At 40.5% G+C, this 15,790-nt stretch overlaps 2 protein-coding genes across 4 annotated transcripts in view; one reads left to right on the top strand and one right to left on the bottom strand.

The window, feature by feature from the left end:
* The window catches only part of cc2d1a (coiled-coil and C2 domain containing 1A), a 19,037-nt gene extending 9,095 nt beyond the window's left edge, over window positions 1-9,942 (bottom strand). The window contains exons 1-21 of one of the 2 annotated variants that reach the window (XR_014605069.1): window positions 9,763-9,921; window positions 9,223-9,301; window positions 8,202-8,361; window positions 7,666-7,772; window positions 7,357-7,575; window positions 6,803-7,097; window positions 6,588-6,697; window positions 5,591-5,663; window positions 5,426-5,503; window positions 5,204-5,331; window positions 5,043-5,115; window positions 4,301-4,425; window positions 3,453-3,564; window positions 3,204-3,376; window positions 2,173-2,295; window positions 2,020-2,078; window positions 1,031-1,147; window positions 867-940; window positions 630-688; window positions 287-338; window positions 91-190 (exon numbers count right to left, since the gene is read on the bottom strand). Coding sequence is in view for 1 of the 2 variants with exons in the window: in XM_084106828.1 (XP_083962954.1) it covers window positions 91-190; window positions 287-338; window positions 630-688; window positions 867-940; window positions 1,031-1,147; window positions 2,020-2,078; window positions 2,173-2,295; window positions 3,204-3,376; window positions 3,453-3,564; window positions 4,301-4,425; window positions 5,043-5,115; window positions 5,204-5,331; window positions 5,426-5,503; window positions 5,591-5,663; window positions 6,588-6,697; window positions 6,803-7,097; window positions 7,357-7,575; window positions 7,666-7,772; window positions 8,202-8,361; window positions 9,223-9,279 (2,294 nt within the window). In the remaining variant the exon portion in view is untranslated. Of the gene's footprint in view, window positions 1-90; window positions 191-286; window positions 339-629; window positions 689-866; window positions 941-1,030; window positions 1,148-2,019; window positions 2,079-2,172; window positions 2,296-3,203; window positions 3,377-3,452; window positions 3,565-4,300; window positions 4,426-5,042; window positions 5,116-5,203; window positions 5,332-5,425; window positions 5,504-5,590; window positions 5,664-6,587; window positions 6,698-6,802; window positions 7,098-7,356; window positions 7,576-7,665; window positions 7,773-8,201; window positions 8,362-9,222; window positions 9,302-9,762 lie in introns of both variants that reach the window. The other variant, XM_084106828.1, reaches the window with a different exon arrangement.
* Window positions 9,943-9,983: 41 nt separating this feature from the next.
* On the top strand, window positions 9,984-14,471 carry LOC311078045 (uncharacterized protein). Of its 2 annotated transcripts, none has more exons than XM_084106700.1 (7): window positions 9,984-10,019; window positions 10,402-10,453; window positions 10,568-10,656; window positions 10,774-12,276; window positions 13,493-13,623; window positions 13,770-13,862; window positions 13,976-14,471. In XM_084106700.1, exons 2-7 carry the CDS (start codon window positions 10,426-10,428, stop codon window positions 14,073-14,075), a joined length of 1,944 nt encoding a protein of 647 aa, XP_083962826.1. In that variant the 5' UTR covers window positions 9,984-10,019; window positions 10,402-10,425; the 3' UTR covers window positions 14,076-14,471. The 2 variants fall into 2 exon arrangements, with proteins under 2 accessions (XP_083962826.1, XP_083962825.1); XM_084106699.1 differs by having other exon boundaries at window positions 9,990-10,103.
* The last annotated feature ends 1,319 nt before the right edge of the window (window positions 14,472-15,790 follow it).

The raw sequence follows: 15,790 nt of genomic DNA, 5'->3' as shown, positions 1-15,790 counted from the left end.
AATTTCCTTAATTGTCACAATGCAAGTTTTTTTTTTACTTATTAGTATTATTAGCAGTTTCCTCTCTGTTGCGGTGGAATGTGTCCTCACCCCTTGTGAACGATCTCCAGCTTGATGCCTTTGGCCTGTACGATCCTCTTAAAGCCTCTGTGATCTCGCTTGATGTTCAGCTTGAACTGCTCCTTAAACTCTGAAACACACAGAGACTGTCATCTAATGCTGCCACCTGTTTAACAGACAGACCGTGTGTGTGTGTGTGTGTGTGTGTGTGTGTGAGTGTGTGTACCTGGACAGTTGGTGTTTTTCACAGTGCTGGTTTTGTCTTTCTGAGCTTCTTCCTGAGAAAACAATACACACAATAGACATGTTTCAAAATTGTGCAAAACTGCAATATCACATAAAACATTTGAGAATAAAGCAGCGTTTCCATCTGTGTTCAAAAAAACAAAATCATCACTTCCTGGGAAACACAAAATATCTGTAATAAAATGGAAGTTGCTGCAATCGAGGAAGAAACTGTGGCCCTTTTGTCATCCATCATAAATGAGTTGTGTTCAGAGAGTCAGACATGTGTGTGTGAAAGAGTGTGAGTGTGTGAGAGAGTGTGTTGGAGTGTGTGTGTGGCGTACCGCACTGGGGAAGGGAAACTCGAAGCGCACACTTGCATCCAGATCGCTGGCAGAAACTCCTGGAGAAAACACCAAAACAACATTTGCAGGATTTTGTCACAGAATATCATTATTTATTTATTTCCTCAGACTATATTTAGACTATATAACATTCAAGAGTTTGGGGTCAGTAAAATTATATATTCTTAACAAATTAATATTGGATCAAGCTGCACACACACACACACACACACACACCTGGAGGAGTGGGCAGGTTGATTCCTTTGACGATGGTCAGCACCATGTCATTGGACGTCAGGTTAGGAAAGATCCTATAAACACAGAGATGAAGACATTTAGGGACTCTGTGCAGGACGTCCTCATGGACACACGTGTGTGTGTGTGTTTGTGTGTGTTCTTACTTGACGGTGTTGAGGGTGCGCTCCTCCGTGTGGTACTTGGGTACTGGTCGGCCTTTAGCATGAGCTTTCTTCAGCACTTCAATGTTACTCATGCATTCCTCTGCCAGCTTCTCAAACCTACAACACAAACCAAGTCTTCCTCATGGGACTGTTCGCTGCTCACACTGTGTGTGTCATTTCAGGCTTTACTGTCCACGTGGGACATTCGGTCTCTACAACGCTAGCAAAATCTGACAGATCCACTTTATTAAGACTAGATCAAGATTTGATATTTCACTTTAAGATTTATATTAGTATTTACGCTTAGAACTTTCATTCTGACAGATTTTAAATATTTCTTTAATTACTTTTTTTTATGAATTCAATTTAATTTATATAATGGTTAACTTTTTACATTATTAATGTGTAAAAAATATGTTTGTATCAATCACAAAAAATGTACTTAACAACAACAACAGTACTTAAAAAAAACCTGCACATTAATTTATTAAAATTTTATGTTTAAAATTGCACTTTTAGTGCTTAGTTACATAAACAGGACAAAATCTTTCCGTTTTGTTTTATATTTTATACACAACTATTCAAAAGTTTGGGGTCGACAAGATTTCTAAACTGTCTTCTGCTCACCAAGGCTGCATTTATTTGATCAAAAATACAGTAAAAAAAAAGTAGTAAAATTCATATTTTGGTTGAAATCTTGATACATTATTTTTTCAGGGCTCTTTAATGAAGAGAAAGTTCAAAAGAACAGCATTTATTTTAAATAAAATCTTCTGTAACATTATAAATGTCTTCACTGTCACTTTTGATCAATTTAATGCGTCCTTGCTGAATAAAAGTATTAATTTCTTAATTTCTCAAACTTTTCTAACAGTAGTGCACATTCATCACTCAAAACACACCTGAAAACTCAGCTTACCGAATGTAAAAGTCTAAACAGACATTCACTAACACAAACACACAGCATCAAGATGAATGAAAACACACACCTGGCAGTTTCAGCTACATTCCCCATATGAGTGAACTGCTGCGAGTAGGCCAGGCATTTCTGGAAACATCAATCGTTAGATAGTTAATAAGCCAAGCGTCTGTGGTTAACGCTCTACAGGAGTCAGATGTACGAGTCGCTGTGTGACACTGACCTCGTGCTGCAGTTTGAGCTGCTCCAAGAGTTGTGTGTACTGTTCAGTCGAGCGCGGGGACACTGCAGACGAGCGAGACTGAGACAGTCTGTAGTCCTCCTCACTGACCGGAGCGCCCGGCACCTGCACACACACACACACACACCACTGTGACAAAGGCATTGAATAGAGATAGATCTTGTTGGTGAGCAGACGCTACAGTTTAGATGAGCGATGAGCTCGGAGGCTGAAAATAATCAACTTTTTCTCAAACACTTATTTCACACTAGTGATGACAGAAATTTATTTTTTACTTAAGTTTTCATTTAGCCAAAAACTATTACCAAAAATAAAGTTTATTTAATAACCAATCAATTACTCAAATTATTAAACACTCAAATAAAAACTGTGATGACAGGTTTCCACAGTTAATAACATTGTTAATGATCTAACCTTAGCATTAAAATACAGAAAACTAGTTAAAATCAGCATGAAATCAAAATGGACAATTCTTGATTTTTATGGAATATTGCAATATTTATTATTAATGATTTATCTGTGATTTAACATATTGTGTCAAATTCATATTCCTCATAATCTTGAATCAGAATAATTTCCCCTTCCTCTTGCAGCATCTCTTCTCTTCTCTGATGACGAGGGCGGGGCTTTATTTTGTCCGTGAGGAATTGATTGGATGGTTGTGGTTTGCTATTGGTGGATCTGATGTGAGTGACAGGTTGCCCCGCCCACCCAACATTTGTTCATGTTTGTGAGGCCGTTTCACTAGGATATACGTCACAATAGGGAAGAAAAGACCATCGCAACTTCCTTTCATGCCGACATTTATCGCGTTTATCATATAGTGCTTGTAATACAACAGCTGAGGGAGTGACATGGAAACCCTGTCGTGGATTTTTCTTTTTCTATTGGAGCAAATGATAACACAAAAAAGATATTTGTTGTAGTTTTTGTTCGCCACTACAGAAGTCTACCCAACTATGATGATTTTCTGAGAACCCTGGAAATGTGAAAAGCATCATAAATTCGCAAACCTTGGTGATGTCAACAGGAAGTCCGGACTTGGCGGCATTGATCATGGCATCGAGTCCTTTAGCGTGTCTGAGGTGTTGCGCGGCTCCCTGCATGTCCTTCATCTCTTTAGAGCGCAACGCCGCCTTCACAAACTGCTGTCTGCGCATCATCAGGAAATCCAGCTGCTGCTGGGCTGCAAAACACAACACACACACACACATTACACATCAGCGCATGCACATCAATGCCTTTGCATGAACTCTGCCTACCTTTCCCTCCTGGTTTGGGTGTGTTTGTGGAGCCAGTGGGCGTCCCTGCGGCGGACGGGGCTTTCGGAGGAGCGGGAGCTCTTGATTTCTGAACGGCAGGCGGAGCTGATGGCTACACGGAAACAGAGCGATGAAGAATCAGGCTGAAACACACTTTCTAGATCAGGGATGGGCATCTTCGGTCCTGGAGGGAGTCAGGGACGCTGTCCTGAGGAGTTCAGCTCCATCGCTGATTTAACTCCTGCCTGCAGTTTCCAGGGCTGTGTCTGAAATCGCCCCCTAAACCCTTAGATACGGCACTATTTGACAGGACAGTTATTTGTAGTGGTGTCCGAAACCATAGTGGACGTTATCGAGTGCACTCATTCAATCCCACAATGCACCGCAATAAGGAGAAGATGTCACCCGCAGCTGAATCAATCATCCATCCATTTAACAAACCGCTGGTCCAATGTGGGTACAGCGTAATATCACACAGGTATAAAGTCCTTTTTAATTAATTATTAATTAGTTTAATTACGGTTTATACATGCTAGTTTCCATAGAGTTCAAGAATCTTTTCATTACTCCTAGAGCTGCCAGTTTGATTAGTTTAAAATGATTATTAAACAGCACAATCTATGCAAAAGCGGCAGCCCTTCCGGCACTCAGCGTCTGAATTCCCTCCTTCCGGTGGACTATATCAGTGGAGTGATATAGGGAATAGTGAATGAGGGTATAGCGGGGCGATTTCGAACACAGCTCATCCTGAAGATGTTGATTAGCTTGTTCGGGTGTGTTTGATTAGAGTTGGAGCCAAACTCTGCAGGACTGAAGTTGCCCATCTCTGTTCTAGATGCTTCACTGACCTTGTGTGTCTCCTCGTCTTCATCCGCGTCAGCATCTTCGTCCTGATTGGCCAGTTTCATGGCTGTCTCCAGGACGCCCATAAAGTTCTGGTTGCCTCCCTCGGTGCCCTGCAGCGGAGGACAACCTGACACACACACACACACACACACACACACACACACACACACACACACACACACACACAACGTTAAAAAAGAGGCATACAAACCATCTACAACTATGATTGTGAGGACTTTCCTGTGATCTCTAATTTTTCTGCTGTATATTGTCCCTCGAGGGCCACTGTCAAGTCACATACAGATAGTTTTAAAGCAGCTTTACAGAGATAACAGGAAAATAATGCAACAAAGTTTGTTTCTAGAAGAAAATAGCGTCATAGTTCAACTTAAGTAAGTTCAGTGATAGTTCATTTTTGTTGTAGAAATGTTATTAATTTAGTTCATATATAGCCGCTCTGGAGTAATCAGTGATGTCATCGTCCAGCTCAGTTCAGGTCTCATATAATGTTGTCAATGCAGGCAGAGCAATAATATTGTTGGATATTAAATGTCCCCAACTAAGCAAGCCAAAAGCCAAGGCGAGAAAGGCCACTGTCCAGCAGAGTTTAGCTCCAAACCCTAATCAAACACAATCGAGGTCTTCAGGATTACTAGAAAGCCACAGGCAGGTGTGTGTGATCAGGGCTGAAGCCAAACTCTGCAGGCAAGTGGCCCTCGCTGCAAACAAGCACACAAGCATTACCTGGTGGAACAGGAAGATCTGCCAGATTCACAGGCCGTCCTGCTTTTTGAGCTTTAATGGCGTCTTGATATTGCTGAAGTGAAGAACACACACACAAAAGAAGTTAAAGAAATGGCTTTTTGTATTATTGTTATACACATGTGACTCTTCACGTGTGTTACCTTGATAATGCGCTGGTGCATGCGTGCTTTGCGGTCATCTCCTTTGCTCTTGGCGCTCTCTGCAGCTTCTTTGTATTTGTCCATGCGCTGCTGTAAGGCCTCGGCGACGCTCCGGGGAGCAGAGAGAGCTGAAACACACACACACACACACACACACATCCGTTCATATACAGTGTAACTGATATCTAGACCGCGCTTCATCAACGACACACTCGTTCTCACCTGGTTCTGGGGCAGCAGGAGGGGCGTCTGGTTTAGTGGACAGCTGGGGGGGGTTTGAACGTGGCACTTCGACCTCAGCTGAAACAGAGAGACTCTCATCAATATCTGAATAAACTAACCAGGATGCAGCTGGGGCGAGTGATGATCTGTGAGGTAAGGCTGTACCAGGAGGGGGCGGCAGTGAGCTGAGGTCCACAAACTCCCCTCGGTCAACAGTCTCCACCAGCGAGTCTAATCTCTGTGGGAAACGCAGAGACACACAGCAAATGAGTGTCATAGTTGTTGTGGTGGTTAATTGTGACCTAGTGTTGTGTAAATCTACAGTCCACAATAATAGACCTACACTTGGGGTCGGTAAAATGTTTTAATGTTTTTGAAAGATGTCTCTCCTGCTCACAAAGGCTGCATTTATTTGACCAAAAATACAGTAAAACACAGTAATATTGTGAAATATTATTACTATTCAAAATAGCTGTTTTCTATGTGAATGTATATTAAAATGTAATCTATTCCTGTGATCAAAGCTGAATTTCATTACACTACATATTCATTACATAAAGCAGTATCATTACATTATTTATGATTATTATCAATGTTGAAAAGAGTTCTGCTGATAATTATTTTTGTTGAAACCACGATACATTTGATTTCAGGACTTTTAAAGAATAGAAAGTTAAAAGAACAGCATTTGAAATAAAATCTTTTGTAACATGTCTTTACAAATATACAATTTTAGTATCACTGAGATCACTTTTAGTTTTTTGGTTTCATTTTAATTTGAAAGTTTTAGTCATTTTATAGTGCTTTTGTTATTTTTTATTAAATGTCTCCATCTTTTTTTCAGTTTTATATCAAGCTCAACAAAATGAAAAACTAGCTGAAATAAAATAATGTAATGTTTTTAATATTTGATTTTATTTCAGTTAACATTTATTTTATTTCATGAAACTATTTTTTAATGCTTTTTGTTTTATTATAATAATATCGCTGGTCTTTACTGTCACTTTAGATCAATTTAATGCATCCTTGCTGAATAAAACTATTAATTTCTTTCCAAATAAATGATAGCGCTCTTGCATAAAATGAGAAGAGAAACAAACAAACGAATGTAAACGTGGCCTAAATGACACGTACTAATCATGAATCGGTGAGACGCTCTTACCTTGGACACTGAGTAGAGTTGTTTGGCTTGGTCAGTGTTTCCGCTCTGTTTGGCCTTTATGGCTGCCAGCTTATACTCTCTCTGTCTGCTTAATATACTCGCTTTGAGCTCTGAAACGCACACAAATGTGACTAATGTGTACAGTAACAGCTTTCCAAATAGTTTTATAAGAGTTAAATGAGATATTCAGTGTGTGTGTGTGTGTGTGTGTGTACCTGAGTGCTGTGTGTTGGGCTGGCTGGGCGTGAGGGGTGATATGGCTGGTGTATCGGGCGTTACGGCAGTCAGTCTCTGTGATGGAGGCTGTAGAAACTGAGGTTTGGATGGAGCGATTGGCTTCACGCTGGCCGTCTGAGGTGGTGTGCTTGCTGGAGGAGGTTTTTCCTGCTCTCCGATTGGCTCTGTCTGCGAATCAGCGGAGGGTTTTCCACCAGTGGCCACAGGAGGAGGAATCTCCTCTTCATTGATGGGTTTCCCCTTTTTAACTGACGTCAGCATTGACTGTAGAGTCTAAAAACAAGGAGAACATGTTACAGACCAATACTCAAACATGAGGAAAAATTAGCAGGACAGAAAGTTTGACATGGCGTTCGACAGATATCTATATCGCCAAGATATTTGGTCAATTTAAATTATTGCATCAGCTGAAAAGGTTTGACAGATAAGTGAGCTAAGCGGGACTTTTATTTTGACAGCAGCCACCCTGCTCTCTCAGATATTGGCAGTGGCCATCAAAAAAAATCTCTCTTTAGTCTCAGATATGGTCCACCTTCAGTCCACGGTCGTATCTCCGAGCTTTGCTGGTCTCCCCCGATGCCTTGGCGTTGGTAATGGCGGTTTGGTACATGTCTAAGCGCTCTCTCAGGCGAGACTCCAGGCTGGTTGTGGACTGGGGCGTTGCATTTGAGCGTTGAGGAGGTGCTGGTGACGGAGGGGCTTTCCTGACCACTTGCTCCTCATCGTCTTCCAACACCTCATTCAGCTCGGCCTGAAAAACGACTTTAGTGAAAATCTCTTCATGCGAGAAACATCATATCCCATGCAGTGGACGTAAAAGACAAGAAGGTTTTTGCCTAACCAGGAGATCAGCATCGTTCTCCAAATCACCATCATCGTCTCCGTCCTCGTCCAGATCTTTCATACACAGAGCGGCCATCCGATCAATGTCCTCCATGGGCAGCGGAGCTACATGATGCAAAAAAGAAAGAAAAATGATGGAAAGATGCCATGGTTATAATTGTTTAAGTCCCCCTGTGGTGAAAATCAAGTTTTTATTGTTGTTTTTGTGTCTATGTGGTGTTTTTAATGTGCTTTAAGACAAACCATGTGTAAATTCATAAGTCGACACCATTGCTGAGTATTTTCTCCTTAAAACTGCAGTGAACCAAAGACAGTCTCAAAAACAGTTTGAAATCGCTGCTGTTTCTGACGTCACAAACTACCTTGTAACCAATCAGATCAACGTGTGATCGTCAACATGTAGATCTCTGAGCTGAGTGAGTGAGTGAGTGGAGGTGGGGTTAATTTGCATATTCATGGATGAGTTTTAAGGGATAAAATGATTACGGAGGACTTTAATAGATGTCATATCTACATAATGTTTGGTGTCCTCACCTTTTCCTCCAGGTTTCCTGCCCGCTGGTCCGCCCCTCCCTCCTCCTCCTCCTCCTCCCCCTCCCCCCATCAAGGCCAGAAGCTCCGCCTCTAACTCCGCCTCATTTCCCCCGGAGTCATCCAGCCCGCCATCAGGAGCCAAATCCAACAGCAGGCCCATCTGATTACACGTGAGGACGGAGAGCCAGTGTTATTTTGGTAGAATTGAGATACTATTATATCTTTTATTATTATTTTGAAGTTTTTATTTTCTATTGCCCAATTTTATTTGAACTTTTGTTAGCTTTAGTCATTTTGATGTGTCTTTTTAGTGTTTTTTAATGTGTCTATGAAGTTTTATGCATTTAAGACATATTAATTAAACATTCCGAGGTCAAAATAGTTTTGAAAAATAATAAAAAACATGATCGGATTAATTGTTCACTATTAGATCTAAACTGCCTGGCCACAAAAAAAGTGGATTTAAATAGGCAAATGCTTAAGAGTCTATGATCATTGCAGTGATTATTATTTTTCTTGCATGCTATATGTTTGGCAACAGTTTTTCTAACCCTAATTGATGGAGTGTGTAGCGTTTCATTTCTTAAACAATCATGTAGGAAGACACATCATGGCCATATTCCAGGATGACAATGTCAGGATTCATCCGGCTCAGATTGTGAAAGAATGGTTGTGAGGAGCATGAAGAATCATTTCCACACATGAATTGTCTCCTCTGAGTCCAGACTTTAAAGTCATTGAAAGTCTTTGGGATGTGCTGGAGGAGACTTTACAGAGTGATGGACTCTGTCATTGACTGTCACTGTCACTGACATTGTCCATACAAGATTTTGACCAAAATTGTATGCACCTCTTGATGTTGTTTGCCTATTTAAATCAAAACAGCGGCTTTTTTTGTTGCTCAGGCAGTGTATAACATGCATTTTTAAAATAAATAGGGTGAATTTCCATTTATAAGCTGACTTTAAAGCTGAGATTTCATGATTCTGGACACAGTACTGGCTCTCATCTTGTGTTTTACCTGTTTGGCCCTGGCGGCCCCCTGGCCCTTCTGCGGAGGGTTACGGCTTTTGCTCATTTTCTTCACAGATGCCTCAAACCTGGAGTGAGAACAAGAAAGATTCATTTATAAAGCTACAATGCCACTGCCCTTCAGTAACACCATAGACAACAAGACCTGAAAGTGACAGGCTTGGTCAAGGCACATTCCGGAATCACGACGTGAATAAGGACGTTTATATTTTCATAGACAAAATCAACGCCAAATGTTTATTTAATTGTGCTATATACCTTCTAGACCTCCATCAGATTACATTACCTGACTATGAGCTCAACAGCTAATGTTTCAACAGTATTTAACCTGCTAGTGTTTAAACATGGGAATCGAAAGCTGATTTTGCACCAGAAACTGTTGGAGGCAAAGCTGAATGAAGCTATGAAATACATTTCAGCTCATTCACAATATAAATGAAAAAAGTAAACAACTAATTGAGTCAAAGTGCAAGCTAGCGAGGCTAGTTCGTACATCAGACTCTCTTTACTAATAATTTGAACACGATACCTCGATCATATGTTCCTCCTTCGAGGGCGGGTTACGTGGTCAATATCTGTTCCGTTGAGAAGAATAAGCTGTCTGTCATTAAGTTATCGGACTAGAGTGTCATAAATACAGAAGTAAACACAAATCTGCACTGCTGTCAATGACAATTCAGCACTTCCTGCTTTTCGCCAGGTTTCCCATAGCAACGGCAGAGCCTCGCGCTTTACGGCACGCGGGAATGCCCCACAGACTCTGAGGACTTGTAATTCAACCGCTGGGTGTGTCGATGTATTGAATTTTTAAATAATATATTACGCTTTCTGGTATTTTGTCGCGTTGAAATTGGTTTTCTCTGAGAAAAGGTGCAAAAATGTTTTGGTTTTTTTTTCTAACTATGCTACCACGAATAGCGTCACGAATCTTTCGCGCGCGCATTTGAATCGACAGTTAATGTCTGTCAGATAAATTATACGTGGTTTACTTAAGCATAAAAGGTTTATTTTGTTTGTTGAACGTTTTATAATATTTCAAAATATATATTTTATGAACGTGGGTTAGATGAGAATTAAATTAATACATTTAAACAAGCAAGCTACAAGATATGAAATGTGTCAAGTGTGCCATGAATTTGTTTTAACTTGTTTCTTTTTATTCACTTAGTTAAATCTGGACTAAAACAGGACAATGACCAAAAGAAAATCAAAGACTACAGGTAGTTTGAACCCATGAAAACATTATTATCAGTTATTCACTCAACAAGCTTGATTTTAGCTATATTGACTTTTTAATTTACAAGATACATGTTGATGTAAATGTATTTTTGCAGAGTTCAAACCTCCTAAAAGAACAAAGTCCAGTACAAAACGGCAGAGAAGCACTGAAGAAACAAATCTGCTGTCTGCAGATAAAACTCAGGTGGATTTGTCTTTCAATTAGGCTACACAAAGAACATTTAGAAGATTTTCTATGCTTTGATGCTGTTATATTTGTGTTTCTTTAGCTAATTCCAGAACTCTTCTCCTTAATATCTAGATTCAGACACCAAATCCAGAAAACAACAACTCCCATAATGCATCATGCTCAGAGAAACTGGATGAGCATCAGCCTGGACAGATCACATTACAAATCTGTCAGACAACAGAGTTCCCTGTTGACCCTTGTTGTCCTCTGGAAGAAAAAACATGCAATGATGAGGGTGGAAATGGCACAAACCCACCTGAGATTGAACAAACTGCAGAGATCGCAGTACAAACCCCAGAACCTATCAATAGCGACAAGTACACGCTCTCTGAACCTTTAAATGTCGAAGTCACCAAGGAAGATCAGCCTGATGCAGAGCTGGATGATGAAAAGAGTGAAATCACAAGCAATTCAAACCATGAATCCCAGAAGGTCCCGGATGACTGTGACTCTGAATTACCATCAGATGAGTGTCAAACCGAGAGAGAATTATCACATGAGGATAGTTTAGCCACTGAACATAAGATGGGCGAACGATTAGGGTCTTCGGGCATCAAAGATGAGACCTCAGTTGACGAGACAGGAATTCATATGACTGAAGATGCAGATCCTCTAGTAAAGAGGAAAATAAGAAAGAGGATGGGAATGTGTCGGCTTGGAGATAGGAAGAAGATGCTCAAGGAACAGTCGACTAGAGGGAATGTGTTTGGAGAAGGACTGGAGAACGAGGCAGGTCAAGATATTAACAAGGAGTCTGTGATGATCAGTGAAGATTTAAAGAAGGATGGCTCAATCTCTCTTGAAGAGGAGGGAACTGAGTCAGAGGTTTCAGGATCCTCCTTCCCAACCTCTTGCCCATTAGAAGATATACCTGAACTGGAAAAACAGGAGGAGCTTAATGTGGAGAATGGGAATGAAGTTCAAGTTCAGATGTTGGTTGAATGCATATCAAGCGAGCAAGATATTACTCATGAAACTGACAATACACTCCTGTCCCATGCTAAGTTTGACAATCCTCTTGAGGACATTGAAACTGGATGTGTGGAGCGTAGCAATAATGAAAGCAACATTAAAAAAGATAATAATCCAGAAATGTGTGATGACTTCACAACTGAGATTGGTACCGAAGTGTCTGTAGATTTAGCTGATGATTACAAGGAATCGACCGATGTTTCGGCTCAAGATGCGGTTGTGATAGAGGGTCCACTTGAAGTCCTCAAAGAGACCAACGAAGAATCAGCAACCACTTCTGAGGTTGCTAATCATTTTGAAGAACTGGTATTGGGAGGCAATAAGATGGAGGATGAGGAGTGCTGTCCATCTGAACTTGACATGAACACTTCAATCAGTGGCCAAACCAATGAAGAGTGTGTGGAGTTCACAGATATCGCAGTCAATGAGAACGCCAGTGCACCTCCGGTAATCGACGAGATTAAAGATGAGAGTGAGGCTTTGGACTGTACTTTGGTTGCTGCATCTGTAACAGCTGAGACCACAGAGAACTGTGAGAACAGAGACTTGTGGAGTTGGTCCTCACCCGCAGCCCCACCTTGTGGTGAAGATAAAGATGTGCAAGTGAGTTATTCTTTTGAATGAAGAACATACACTTAAAGAAAAGTACAAATGTAAAATTCCTGACATTATTTACTCACTGTATCATGATATACTGCAGGATGTCCTAAGAGTGCTTTTAAGTTCTAGAAAGGACATAGAAGTATCATAAAAAGTAATACATTTCTATAAGAAAAGGCCATGATGTAAATTGTTACTCAATGAAAAACTTCTCAAATCGTATTTAAAGGGTTAGTTCAACCAAAATGTTTAATTCTGTCATAATTTACTCACCCTCATGTCGTTCCAAACCCATAAGATGTTCATTTATCTTCAGAACACAAAAGAAGATATTTTTAATGAAATCTGAGCGATTTCTGACCATCTATTGACAGCTACGCAACTACCACATTGAAGCTTCAAAAAGTTCGTAAAAGTAATCCATATGAATCGAGTGGTTTAGTCCAAATTTTCTGAAGAGACTTGATCGCTTTATATGATGACCAGACTGAATTTAGGCTTTTATTCACATATAAACACCGATTAGCAAACATAAACAGAAGCTCAACCTATGTAGTTCTTGCTATGACGCGTGAGAACAAACCTCTTGCGGAAGCAAGAATGAACCACGAGAATGAACCTCATTGGTTCTTGCTGAAGCTCAAACATGATGCGTAACACGAGAATGAACCTCATTGGTTCTCGCACGTCACGCAATCGTGCTTGAGCTTCAGTTTGCCATATCTGATGTGCGTTCATGAATGTCTGTCTATATGTGAATAAATGCTCAAATTAAATCTGTTCATCATATAAATGACTGTATGTAGGATTTTGGGTGAACCAACACTTTAACTAAAATATGACATATCAAGATTCATTGCACTACATTTGACAACAATGTCTAGACACGCAAAAATCAATGTTGTCTGACCTCAAATGTGGTGTGAAGTGCTTTACTTGAACTTGATTTGAGTTTAGCTGAAGGGGATGAAAGAAAGACTTCTAGCTTTATAATGGCATGAGAGATTAAGTATGATGACAGAATTGTCATTTTTCTGTTTGTAAAATTCCTTTGAAACACCAGAACCACTACTTTGGATTTGTATATTGACTGTTAGTTTGCCGTACCATAAGTTGACGAAATAATGTGGGTTTTAGTTTGATAATTAATAAGTGTACAAAACTCTCACATGTCCTTTAAAGTCAACATTAAGATACTAAAACTGAGCTGGATCATCAGTCGCTTTCAGAGCATGATGGTCTACCGAGTGAAACTCAGGAGCCTCATCCGAGTCCTGCTGAACCCGATCCCTCCAGCCCGTTATCCATCCACTCCGTGACAGATTCCCAGCTCAACAACATCCCTCTGAGGTGAGACGAGTGCCAGCGGTTCACTTGTGACTCCGTCTACTCTTGTTTAATTGGTTACATTTCAGAATTGTCTGTCTTGGACTCATTAATGTGCTGTACATTATAAGGCTTTTTTTTTTTAATTTTCATGGTTTACTTTTGTTTAGTTTGGAGGACTTCCCCATCATAGAAGACACTTGTGATCTGGAAGACGCCACAGACCTGGTGTGTGGCCTTATCAGAGATCTCACCTCTCTGAAGTAAGTCATGATTCGTAGAAGTCTTGAGCACTTCTACCACACACACGATTCTGATGTTGTGGTTTACACTGAAACCTTTGACTAAAAACCAACATAACTTTGTTTTCTTGCAGTTGGATAGTGAGGGATGCACACAGGAAAATTGGACCTCTGCAACAAGGCAGAAAACCTCCAAGACCACAGTTTCACAGCATCTATGGCCCTAAACACTAGAAGTATAGGCATCAGTTTCTGAATATGTTCTAACGAAGGATATGGTGAACAAAATGTTTTAGTGTTTTGACAAAAGAAAGAAAACTGGTTCAGAGTGATTTAGCTGTAGTAACAGTTAGCTTCCGACCACTTGTTCACATATTGTTCAGTTTCATGTGTTTGAAGTTTGTTCACATCTTTGTGTCTAAGAGCAAATGCTCAACTTGCATAGAGCGGTTTCATTTCAGTAAGCCAAAGTTAACTTTTTTCTTAAGATGTTCAAGCAAAGAAGTAAACATTGTAATTCTGTCAATCACAGGTTGTGACCCCTGGATTGAAGGGTCTGAAAGTTTTAGCCCTAAATCTGTCCATCCTTCTGTGCAAAACATACTATATACAGTAAATACTACATAATTAAATGACTCTTTCCATTGTTGTGCGTGTTTGAGCTTGTTTTGTAAAACTAGACCTCAAAAATGGTAAAATTGAGCTTGTTTCAATTAAAGTACTGTGATGGTACACACACAAAAATGGGTTCTAAAAATCTAGTGAAAAAGGTAAGTTTTTCATTTAACTTAATCCAATTTTTAGTGTAACTTGGTAATTAAAAACCACAAATTTCACAATATGACAAAACCTGATGATCATGATTTCCAGCACAATTAGAGAAATTATAAAGTGGAGAATGAGAGAAAGAAATAAAACAGAAGCTTTTGTAGATTGTTCCATGTAGTTTGTTATTGATGCAAACACAGGCATCTCAAGAGTAACACACACCTAATATTAACAGTAAAAGATTTTTTTTAAATAGTTATGAAGTCTCACAATAAAAAAGGTGTTATATAAAATACAAAATATTTTTCTTTATAAAAATAAAGAGCTTGTTTGTAGAGAAGAGTTGAAACGCGGTTGCACCTGTAGCAAGCCTAATGGCTGATGTACAAGTTTGTTCACAAGGGGGTAAAAAAAGAAAAAGTGAAACACACAAGACCAGTGCACACAACTGAAGGAAATCCAAAGAAAAAGTGCAAAATCAAACCGTGGAAGCACACATGCATGCAAACTCACACACAAGCCATTACGTATAAAACAAACAATTAAAAGTTAAAACTCAACATTAAAACCGTATGTAAAAAGTGTCCTTTCAAACGTCTCGTTCCTCCAGCTCCTCTGCGGGTCACAAATGTCCCGTTCGACATGTTTATTTCTTGGCGTACACGGAGCTGTATGTTTTCTCCACCAGCGGGCAGAACCTCTTCGTGTGCGCTTTGGCCCCGGTGGCCCCGCACAGCGGACACATGTACTGGCTCAAATACGGGCAGGTCACACTCCCGGCGCGGTCCTTAAGGTAGTGGGATCTGAACACGACCTCACTCTCGCCGTTGTGCTTGCAGAAACTGCAAAACATCCTCTCATGTTGGTCGCTTGAGTTCTTGCAGGGTTCCTCGCTCGTCTCTGTCGTGCGCGCGCGCGCTGGTCCGCTTGGAAACTCCACGGGCGCGGCGGTTGTTTGACTTTTGCCCTCATCCGAGCCTGATTGCTGTCCCGACCGATGCATTCTTCTGACCAGGTCTGCCAAACCCAGGTAGTCATTCCAGGGCTGGAAATAATCGTTTTTAAACTCCATGGATCTATGAGCTGACCAGATGTAACGGAGGAGAGGAAAAGGCCATGTCACACTCGCCACCAAAACAACTTGCACGCGCTGAACACGCGTGGGGTTTAAAGGGCAGACG

Source organism: Abramis brama, assembly GCF_963993115.1.
Source record: "Abramis brama genome assembly, chromosome: 2".
NCBI classification, from domain to species: domain Eukaryota; kingdom Metazoa; phylum Chordata; class Actinopteri; order Cypriniformes; family Leuciscidae; genus Abramis; species Abramis brama.
Note: the sequence above shows the minus strand (reverse complement) of the source record. Positions and strands in the feature narration are given on the sequence as shown.

Bases quoted from the DNA above. Each gene is read 5' to 3' on its own strand.
- LOC311078045 (XM_084106700.1), top strand. From the start codon at position 10,426: ATGACCAAAAGAAAATCAAAGACTACAG. The intron at 12,277-13,492 runs GTGAGTTATTCT...CTGGATCATCAG, and splicing joins GTGAAGATAAAGATGTGCAA to TCGCTTTCAGAGCATGATGG. The intron at 13,863-13,975 runs GTAAGTCATGAT...GTTTTCTTGCAG, and splicing joins AGAGATCTCACCTCTCTGAA to TTGGATAGTGAGGGATGCAC.